Raw genomic sequence first — 11,469 nt, forward strand, 5'->3', positions numbered from 1 at the left:
TTTTTTTTTCTTTCCCATAACATTTAATCCTATGTATTGCCTGTTTTTCTCTGTTTTGACTGAAGCCTGGATGAATCTGAAAATTCACAGGATGATGAGCAGTTTAGAGCAAAGAGGGAATTTTTAAAAAGCGGATTGCCAGACTCCTTTAAGAAGCACATTGCTAAGAAGGCTGCGTCTGAGCTGGCTTTCTCTCAGGCTGCTGTTTCCTTCAGAGCTGTTGTCCATATTTTGCAAAAGCAGGAGGGTATGTTCAGCTTTATACTTCTTTATGTATCACTATGCCAACCCCTATAGTGATGTTAAAATTCCTTAATTTTTGCTGCTAGACTTCTTTCATAAATGCTTGTGAATGCTTGTCACACAAAAATGATTTTGCATATTTATTTTAAGTGATAGGAAATTGGGTTGACTAGGTTATTTAGTAACTTTTTTTTACAGCAAATACAGAGTAAACTACTGCACATAAAGGATAACATAATGGATATGTTTTACAGACTTTTTCTGACAGGTGTTCCTTTAGTTAATCATTTTTATTAGAAATAACAAATATTTATGGAACATAACAAAGTAATAATTGCATACATTGGTTAGAATGTAAACCCTCACATATTGCAGCTCACCATAAACAGATTTGATTATTCAGACTCACTGCTCGGTCCTTATCCTGAATGGCTAAACTAGCTTTTTTTTGCACTACTATCTGTTCTTTAATTTCTTAAGCATGACTGTTTCTGCTTAGTTAACAATCACTGCTTCTAAGCAAGTCATTGTGTGGTTAAATACAAAGAAAAGAAAAAATAAGGTTAAGTCAGATAATTGCCAACCACTATGTTGTACTGAAGTATTAAAACAGTTAATGTTTATTCCTGTAGATTTGGCTTTCTTAATCAAATTCATATAATGTCACTTTAGAAAACAGAAATTGGGACAGAATGTATTTACTGACCAGTAAAGGCTCTACAGACATAAAAGTAAACTGCTAAGAGTTGTACAGTTTCTTAACTGCTCTGGCAGAAATTTCCATACTGAGGGTGCATAATAAGTGAACACAGTCTCACCCCTACATTAATAAAGTACAGCTTGAATAAATATCTGTTTTGGAAGATGCCTGTGTCTTTTTGAAATAGTTTACCTGTAAATAGCATGGTAAACCACTCTGTGTCACTCCCCCGTCCCCAATTTTTTTTGTTTTTGGAAAGACAAATATTTGATTGTACAGTACAGACATTTACCGCAAAATAACTTGAATGTGACCTGTATGGTCATGGTTTCAGATCTTCTGCAGATTCAACAATAGTAAATACATTGCTTGTCCAGTGGTGGTGGACTTAAATTATATCTCTGTATCTATCCACTTAATCTAACCTGGAATGTTTTGGGGATTAAGGAGTTAATTGCAAAGTTGCTAAGCACATAGGTGGAACCTTCCCTAGTGTTAGACCATCACAGGGCACATACATACACACACACACACACACACGTTCATACTTGCTTTTATAGGACCAGTTGAAAGTCGGCAATTAACTCGCATTTCTTAGGGATCTGAGGAGAAAATGCAAGCAGTGAATTGTCATTCAAACCCATTCTCTTGGACCTATTGAGTTGTAGTGCTAACCAATGCACCACTGTTGTACACTTGTGTTCAGTTCAGTGCATACTGTGCAATTGCACACACTTTAATGAATGGGTTTCAGAAGAAAACCTTTTATATACCCAGTTTAAAAAAAAAAAAAAAAAAAATTCTAGAGGTTTTTGTCTCAAAGAGGAGGAAGCATTTATTTTGAAAGTGTGTTTAGTTTGGTTAGTAAAGCAGTTAGGCTTTTTCAGATTTTTTTTTTTTCATTCCCATCAGGGAGCAAGTTTTGGGAGCTAACTTGGCCAGAGTCTCCTTTCTTGAGATCTCTGAAAGATGATCCTGAGATGAATGAAATGAACCGGCATGTCATGACTTTGGGGGAATTTACATATGCAAAATCTTCTTGGACTCCTAAGACCCCAGTGGTTGAGGTGAGATGAATATACTTTAGATTGTATGATACATTCTTCTAAACTGTTGCAGTATTTCTTTGTAGGCACTATTGGAAAAACTGAGAAGAGCTTACCTGCAACAGAAAACCCTCATGGGGACTGCCCTAATAATAATTATGCTGCATTGGAATGACATATTGTGTGTGTTTTATTTTTGTTTTTTTTGCACTGAAGGTGTCTGGCTGGAGAGTAGACCTCTCGGAGGAAATGAGGCAGCAGCTGCTTGAAGATATAAGGCTTGCCAACCCATCCTTCCCTGTGCAGAAATTTTTCAACTGTTTCTTAAAGAGACGTACTGAACATGTTTTACTTCCTTCTGTATCTGGTAAGCCACTGTTGGGGTTTAGAGAAGACGAGATCATTCTGGCTATTTTTGAAAGCTGATGCCTGTGTCTAGGACTGGTAACTAATAGATTCTCTGGCTAAGTAGTTTTACTGTAAATGTCATTTCTAATATATTAGAATGTGCAATATGTGAACAAACAGAAGCCAATAAGTTTCGGCTCCTTTCAAATACATAGCTTAGTTTAACTAAATATTGATAGCATTGCCTTCCACAGGTTAAAAAGGGTGGGGTCATTGCATCTGAATGTGAGTGTTTCTTTAAAGCACTCTCTAAGACAGTTTGTCGTGTATAGTTCAGATTGTTTGATGTTTGCCAAAGCAAATAGCATCTCTTTGGACATGCTGTACCTACATGCAAAAACAGCAGAATGTTGCTCTGTAAGTAGTCAGTCATTGGTACTATAGGCTCACTTCTAAGTCCACTTTTTTAACCTTCATATTGAAACCACACACAAGGCATTTTAAAACAAATTTATCTAACAAAAATTCTGAAGACCAGTCTACAAATCCTGGCTGAATAGGGCGGAAAGGCTTAGCGTAGTACTGTAAAAGTGGCATAAAGCATGTGGCAGTAAGTGCCATCCTTAGACCTCTCCGCAGAGAATTTACTGTGCTAGAGAGGGTCAACAATGTTTAAACAGGTTGTAAGTTGACACTTTTAAGTTTAATTTCATTACAAATTTTTAACTTTAAAAAACATATATTTTTCTTAAGACTAACCGTTTTTCACTTTTTAGCATTTTGTTGAACTTTTTTTGAAGACTACTTTGTTTTCTAAATGTTAGAAGAAACTATATCAGCTTTGTTTTCAAGTGCGAACTGATGAAAAAGGTGTAGAAGTATTATGCACTTGCAGCTAAGGTTAATTGTGGTTCATATTGACATTGTGCTTGTTTGACTGGGGTGAAATTACACACTGGTAGCATGTCATAATATCTATCGATCTATTTGTTGATCTTGTTTTGTTATCATTTATTTGATACGATCTAATATATAAGGTAAAAATTAAGACAAGCTAGTGTAGATTTAACTTTTCTTTAACTATATCAGTTCTTAGTTTCAAAATTTTGCAGTAAATGCAACAGTGTAGATATAAAAATATTTAAACATAGATACAGCACTTTTATTCCAGCCTCATGCCTGTTTAGCTCAAATAGGCTTTTTTTTGCAGTGCAGCATTGTAATTCACTAAGTTCATTGTGGACTTTTATGCATTTGACATTAGTAAGCAGGAGATCTGAAAATCCTAAAATTTTGTGCTTTAAATAGTGAATCATGTGCTCAAAGGTACTAGTAGAAATTAGGAGGAAACCAGGAAGCACTTCATATATAAATTAAGCCGTGCAGTTAATTCAAGACCCTGATACCTTTTTATTAAAAAAAAAAAAAAGTTTGAATAAGATAATAGCACAACTAGACAGTTTTGTAAGCAAACAAGTTTGATGGACTGAATGTAATCTGTAATCTTTTCTACAGTATTTTAATTTATTTTAATTACTTCTGTGTGTTCTTCATCCGAGTATTGGTGTGCATTTTCACAATGCCAAGCCATAACAGTTTAGTGGTTGGAATGCTACATTTATACCAGTTTTTGTGAGAGATGAACAAAGTGAATATAGCTGGAAATGGCAACTGCTAGGTTTATAGTTTTGAGGAAATGTGTAGAAGTTAGACCTGAACTGATATATTATTTCATAAAGAACTAGGTAAAGAGGCAAATGCACCCAATAGTCTGCAACAGAATGCTGGAAAGAGAAAAAGAAAAAGCAGTGTTGAAAAGGAGTCAAAACGAAGCAAGCCAAACCTGCAGGACTCTGATGTAATCGTGATTGAAAGTGACACTGCAGAATGTGTACCAGTAAGAGTTACGAGGAGGACCCGGGGAGCTAAGGATGAAGTTGCAGTCCAGGTGTCTGGAAAATCTCGGCTAAGTCGCAGCACCAGGCAAAAGGAACAGGCATCAGTGCAATGTGAGGATGAGGAGATTGCAGTGAAAGTAATGCAGACTAAAACTGACAAAATTCTGGAGACGAAACTTGAAGAGACAGGTAATACCTGAACTTGTTATCATTGTAAGAAGTTATTCTAATCAAATCTAAATGCAGCTCAAAGCAAAACTACGGCTCGGGAGAGATATCAGAAAAAGACGTGGTTATGATGATTAGATTGATTCAGTCGATCATTGGCTTTCCTATTGGCAATACCAATAAAGACATTTCATTGAAGTGCTCACTTCATTTTTCTTATCTTTCATCATATGCTTTACGAAACAGAATTATATTTTTTATTGTTAAACATAACATGTTAAACATATATCAAATATATGTAATATATCAAAGTTTAAAAATTGGGGAAAAAAATCTGTTTATGTGAGCTTCATATGATAGAACCATTTTTATTCACATTTATCAAAGCTAAACAGTACGGAGCATATTGTGGGACAATTAAGGCCAGCAACTGTTTTTAGTACAGATGAATTGAATTCCTGTTGTATGTTTGTTTGTTTTTGATATTATGCATTTTTTTAAAGACTAGAATTGAATATTATATATTTGGCACCTTTTTGAAGTTTAAGTTAAATTAATTGATGCATTGTCACAGTGTTTTAAAGTTCCTATTCTCTTACTGGTCCTACTTTATTTTAAATGTACACAGAATAGTTAGGGTTGATGTCAAAGTACTTGCTCGCATGTTAATGTTTGTGTTCCCCTGTAGCCTATGCTGATTTAACATGATCTGAGAGGCAGACTGAAACTATCAGGATTAATTGTAAACATGTTATCATTACTGTAAAGATTTACCGTAGTTAATTATGTAATGTAAATAAAACAGAATAATTTACAATATAAAGACCTTTAGGAAAGTGTGGTGGATTATTAGACCTAGTTTTCTCTGGAGACTTTTTTAAATAAACAGAGCAGTTAGGAACTTGCTTGTTTTGAATGTTTGCTTAAAATATCTCTGAAATATATGTATATTATGCATTCATTTCATGGTTTTATTTGTTAAACTCCATTTGATAGTTTTATGGATTATTTCTTGGGTTTTGTCTTCATGCAGCTTCTGATATCTTTAATATTTCTCTCTCCTCCCACCCCTAGCCATCATACTGTGATTCTCCACCAGAGTTGAGTAAATTAAACTAGTTGTATATGTTATCTGTTTTTAAATAAATCTTGTATGTATTTATATCAGCTAAAGAGGATGTATTATGGACTGAAAAATACCAGCCACAGCAATCCAGTGAAATAGTTGGCAATTGTGGAGCCGTAAAGAAATTGTACAGGTAAGTCTGTCTCTTTGTCTCTTGATTTTCAGGTTAGCAGACAGCTGCTGATAGTCTTATAGGGAATTTGGGCTTTCCATTGGTTCATTTTTTTGTGCTGCAGACAGTCACTGAGTCTGTGGTCAGATCTGTACCTGATAAACCACTTAAACTTTGTATGGCTACAGGTTTTCATAGCAAACAACCAAATAATCGAGGGTTAATTTTTGTGTTTTATTGAAACTTTTTAGTTATATTTTTTTTCTCTATTTTCTTCAGATTCTATATAATGTTATAGTTTGGTCTTGTTTAAACAGAATTTATGAAGCCTGATTTCTGCTAAAGAATTCTAGTTCATGAAAAAAAAATTCTGCTGTCTTTACATGGGCTTTGAGAATTGTTTAGAAAGTACTAAAGTGAAAGGTTTCCACTCCAATAAATTACTAATTACAAAGTAACGAGTCATGTACAATTCATTAATTGCTATGTGTACATGAGCCTTTCTGGTTCACATTACATGCAATTACAAAACAAAACACAAGTAAAACTATATGTAATTAATATGTATACAAGATAGTTACATGAGTGGGTGAACATTACAATAACAAAAGTGTTGTTTCCTTGCATGTATGTGTGGCAGTTGTTCTGAGTCTAGGGGATTGTTTGTAATTCTAGTAGTCACCTTGTACTCTCTATATCCATGGACTGAGATGGAGAGTCCCAAACAGCATACTTAGCAATCTAAAATCTGGTATTCTGAAAAATTGAGAAGTTACAGTGCTCAGAAATTTTATGCTTAAATTCTTGTGTTTTGATATTTCAGTGTTCATTTATAATTATTTTAAATAGTTGGTTAAAGGAATGGAAGCTGAGGACAGACCGTGAAGAAAGCAAGAATCAGACTGAATCCAAGCTAAAAGACAAAAATGGTAAATATTGAAGTTACTATCTTGCCACTAATTGGTTTCTCCTTGTGGCAGGCATCAGGAAAATTTGAGAAATTACTAAATGAATTAGATTTTATTATAATGCAGATCAGTTTATGACAATGACTCTTATTAGAGATCCTTGGACCAGGAATATTGGAGTGAATTGTCTCCACATGGTTACTTATACTGTGTAATAAATAGCACGTTATTATAACAAGACAAATCCTTAAAACCATGTAAAAACACCAATGATTTGTCAATTCTAATTGATAAATAACTAGCTGTGTTAAGAAATTTCCTTAGACAATTGACCTCAGTTATAGTGCTGAGGGTTAATTGAATATATCAGAAATACTATAACTAATTGAGTTCTCTTCTATATATACAAAGTTTTTGAGTGGTTAGATCAATATACTCTGAATTATGGTTTACTTTAATTACATACAGCTTTGACATTTATAGTCTGCTCATTTACATGGGCTATGCGATGAACTGAATGTTCCAAGCATTGTACAGAAAAGAGCAGATGAAATAAAATATTGTAAATTATGTACAATGTCCACCTCCTCTGTATTCTGTCCGTGGGGACCCATTTATTAAGCTGTGGGAACGTTTTAAACTGACCAAGTCATGCTGTCGCTCTGGGGTTGTGTTGTACCATGGGCTTGGAATTGGTGGGTAAGTTACTGACACTTCACGGTTTCAGCTTTGTGAACCGAAGCGTAGTGCCACATCATAGTCTGACCTCCAAGGAGAACACCTTAGTTCTCCACAGCTTGTATTTCACTTCCAAGGCCCCTTTGTCTCTCCACCTTATTTTTTGAAGGATATGTATTTGAATGTACCCGGCAATCCAGTCTACCTTGAATTTGTGTGTATTTTATACTCCAACATGAGTTGCAAGATTAATTCAACAATAGGGAGTACAGTGTGCCCCCAATAGTGCAACTTGCTAAGCATGTCTTCAAAAAGCTTTGTTCGATTTCCTTCCACTTCACTTCTGGAAGCAGAGTTCATCTGCATAAAACAGGAGGAGTAAGAAGAAGCCAACAGAGTAGCGAGTAGTGCATGGACCTCAGGTGGCCTCTAGATAACCTTGTTTTCTTTGAGTTTTGCTTAACTTTGTTCACTTCAAATCTTATTTTCCCCACAGCTTGCCATAGGGCAAGAGTCTTTCTTCACTTGCTGGCAGCCCCGTTTCTGTGCACAATTATTGCTGCTGCTTGGTCAGTGGCACACTTCTGCTTGTGGTGTTCATTTGCATGTATATTTCTCTGTGTAATCATAACTGAAGCGAAAAAAGGACACGCTGCCACCTAAAACTATCCCACTTGCTACAACATTATTACTGACAAATATCGATAAAAATCGATCAAATCAGTGAAAGCATTTTTGAGATTTTGGTGTATATGACAGAGTGGCAGCTCTGTGACTAAGGATCAGCATAGGTATCTGGAAGGTTGCTGGTTCAAATCCCATTACTGCAAGAAGTAATCCAACTCCGTTGGGGCCCTTGAGCAAAGCCCTTAACCTGAAAATTGCTCAGGGACACTATAAAATGGCTGACCCTGCGCTCTAACTCCCAAAGGTTATGCAAAAAGACAGTTTTCCGTCAGGGATTAACAAAGTATATCAAAATCAAAAATATTTAGTTTTTCAATTGTGGTTAGGGGTATAACCCTAAATATTAATATACTGAAATGTTCTTTCTTAGCATTTCTTTGCTGGTCTAGAGGGTACCATCCTGCCAAATTTCATGATTTTAACTAATCGGGAAAGAGTGTTTTAATTTTATATATGTGTGTGTTTCTTGAAAATGTTTACCTAATTTCACTGGTTTCTGGCACTTACGTTAATTACTTTTTTTTTTTTTGTCAAGTAGAAACAAATGTAATATTTTCTTCCTTGTAGATCCATAACTAAATTGATTTCAGCTTGTGCTGAGTTTGTACACTTTTGATTTAATAATCAAATTAGTCCTTTAGCAAAGAGAGAAAAGGGACTGTTTGAAAAACAGGCTTTCAGTATCAGAAATAGGCTAGCTAAATGACATTACTAAAATGAGTAAAAACGAATAACACAGAATTCCCAACCCCACAGTATAGTAAATGATATACATTACAGGCAAATACACCATGTTTATTGCATGTATCTATTCAGACAAGACTTTAAAAATATGAGCTTAACATTTTAGTAAATCTGAAGATGTGATCATTTCTAGTTTTCTATTTATCTGGGTTATGACAAGTAGGTTATTGCCCACTTTAACAAACACAAACACCTTGATGTGGTCGTATGTAGTTTTTCTTGCCCTCTTTTTGGGATTATTCTGTGGAAAGGAAGTAAACAGTCATTTCTTTGGAAATTTTCAAACTTACATACTTTTTCTTCTGGACATTCATCTGCCAAACAGCCTGTGGTCTTGTCAGGTTCGCTGGTAAAAAGATAACTAGTGAATCTAGGCTAATAGGAGTTTTCTTGACTTTTGATTGCTCTGACCTGTTGACTTTGTGGTTTGCATTGCTCTTGCATTCACACAATATTATTTTAAAATGTTTGGCTTTTTCAAGCAGGTTTGTCCAGATTGCCTACTGAACCGAGTCAGTAGTTGGCAGAGGTTCAGCTGTACGTTGTAAAATATCATGTGATTTATGCTGTCTACTGTGTCATTCAAACAGGTTAGATGTTTCCAAATTCCTTTAGGAGCTTTGCTTTCAGGAACATATTTAGTGTATGATTTTTTTTTAGTGCTTAAGGTTGTATGTAACGCACCCACCTAATCCATTATATTTCTACAGTGTGACACTTTATTTTGATATGCTAGGTGTAAATAAGTACTATATACTTGTAGATTAGGTGAATTTTCACTGGATACCATTTTTAGTATTTCAGCACTATTAAAAGTATTTTACTTGTCTGTTTTGCATTAATTCATGGCCTATTAATATCAGCTGATTTTGCACATTTAAGAGAGTCATCAGTTTTCTTCTTGTTACAGCGGCTGTGGGTAATTGGAACCAGCTCTGAATTGAATATCGGCCCATTACATCACAGTTCAATTTAAAGCAGCCAAAGAACTTAACATTTACATTTTTGTTATGTGAAAAATTAATTGCAGAGTATCTGTAAATCCACATATATTGTAACGGGCCCAGTTTGAACTCTGTTCTCTAAAGCAACAGTGATAACCACTGTGCCACCATTCTGCCTTAATTTATAGGTTTGCCTTTGATTCATTGTGCCTAATATGTAGTTAATTTTACTTATAGTTTTTCATGAAATGTGCATGCACAGCCATTTCATACGTTTATTCTCTGTTTTCAGATACTTGGGACACTGGAGATTTTAAGGAAGATGATTCGGAAGAAGAAAATGATGACTTTCTGTGTAACACTATGCTAGTTACTGGTCCTTCTGGAGTTGGAAAGACAGCAGCTGTGTATGCCTGTGCACATGAGCTAGGTTTTAAGGTGTGTCCTATGCTGAGTGATTAAGGTTGCCCAGTTTTCTGGCACGTTCTTTATCCAAATTAACGTCAATTTTTTTGGGCAATTGTAATTTTGTATATGATAAGTATGGTTTACTTGTTTTACCAGGTGTTTGAGGTGAACGCTTCCTCACAGCGAAGTGGCCGACAGGTTCTGTCACAGCTTAAGGAAGCAACCCAGTCTCATCAGGTAGACATACAAGGAGTGAACACACACAAACCAGCTTACTTCAGTAATCCTAGTAGGTCATTCAGTGGCAGCAGCACTTCCCCACGTAAGCTTTTGAAATTTTTCCTTACATTAGGGTGAAATCAGTTTTTTTTCCCCCCAAATGTTTCTAAATTTTAAACTAGGTGGAGTTTGCATTTTAGTCTGTTTGTTATTTCTATCAAATGTAGGGAAAGTTAATTCTCCAAAAAAGGTGGTTTCATCTCCTCGAAATTCTCCTCAGTCAAATCGTAGAGCAGGAATAAGTAAAGGAGGATTGGCACCCACAGCCCTGGAAAAATTCTTCAAACTAGGTTCAAGGCCTGCTGGTAAAAATGAGAAGATAAAGCCAGAGAGAGAATTTAAAGGTGTGATTGGAACTGGGTGACTATTACTGTAATTTGCTTAAAATAACCTTAATGGAAACATGTTAAATGATGTATACAGATGAATTTGCTTGTTGAAACAAAAATGTATGTTTATACACAGATAAAAAGCAAAACCATCCTAAAGTAAAAGAAGGTAGCTTTGAAACAGTTGAGGCATTAAAGACAGGTTTATCTGAAATTAAAAGTTCTGCGTCTGAGGAGGCAAACAAGAAAAGTGCTACATCTCTCATCCTCTTTGAGGAGGTAGGTTTTTGCATATTAACTTTTAAGTGTTTTGCCAACTTGTATATTGTATGTGACACCTAATATCTTTACAAAGTTTTAAAGGGAAATATAAAATTTAAGACAAAGACCAAAATAATTCATTGTAATCTTGAAAATGAACCATGCTTTTGTATTATTCATTTAAATAAGTGAAGCAGTTTGATCTGTCGTTGAAATGTAAATTTAACTCCCATCACTGAGAAAATCACTTCTCATAAACTGCCATTGCTCAGCTTACAGAAACTGTGAATATTTATACTTCCTAAAAAGTACAAAAAATACAACTTAGCAATTTTTGGACTGAAAATATTCCTAGCCATCAGTCTGCTTTTAAAGGCCAATTTTCCCTTTCACAGTTTTGGTAGCTCTGAGCATAGTTTTTGAGGAAATTGCAGTTATTTATTGTTTTCAAAGGAAAGACTTAAGTTTATCATTTCAAAAGAATGGGGGTGTACAAATTTAAATTTCAAACGAATAATAACTTCAAATTAAAAGGTGTATTCCACTTTCCATGACTGGTATAGGACTTGTGACTTGGTCACCTTAACTTT

At 35.0% G+C, this 11,469-nt stretch overlaps 1 protein-coding gene across 1 annotated transcript in view; it reads left to right on the forward strand.

The window, feature by feature from the left end:
- The window catches only part of atad5a (ATPase family AAA domain containing 5a), a 30,398-nt gene that overhangs the window by 11,861 nt on the left and 7,068 nt on the right, over window positions 1–11,469 (forward strand). Inside the window, exons 8-17 of the mRNA XM_051918935.1 lie at window positions 66–247; window positions 1,856–2,010; window positions 2,206–2,356; window positions 4,077–4,424; window positions 5,572–5,662; window positions 6,491–6,570; window positions 9,895–10,040; window positions 10,167–10,332; window positions 10,457–10,633; window positions 10,755–10,897. Of these exons, the coding sequence (XP_051774895.1) occupies window positions 66–247; window positions 1,856–2,010; window positions 2,206–2,356; window positions 4,077–4,424; window positions 5,572–5,662; window positions 6,491–6,570; window positions 9,895–10,040; window positions 10,167–10,332; window positions 10,457–10,633; window positions 10,755–10,897 (1,639 nt within the window). The remainder of the gene's footprint in view (window positions 1–65; window positions 248–1,855; window positions 2,011–2,205; window positions 2,357–4,076; window positions 4,425–5,571; window positions 5,663–6,490; window positions 6,571–9,894; window positions 10,041–10,166; window positions 10,333–10,456; window positions 10,634–10,754; window positions 10,898–11,469) is intronic.

The sequence above is a fragment of the Erpetoichthys calabaricus genome, chromosome 14 (genome assembly GCF_900747795.2).
Source record: "Erpetoichthys calabaricus chromosome 14, fErpCal1.3, whole genome shotgun sequence".
Classification (NCBI taxonomy): Eukaryota; Metazoa; Chordata; class Cladistia; order Polypteriformes; family Polypteridae; genus Erpetoichthys; species Erpetoichthys calabaricus.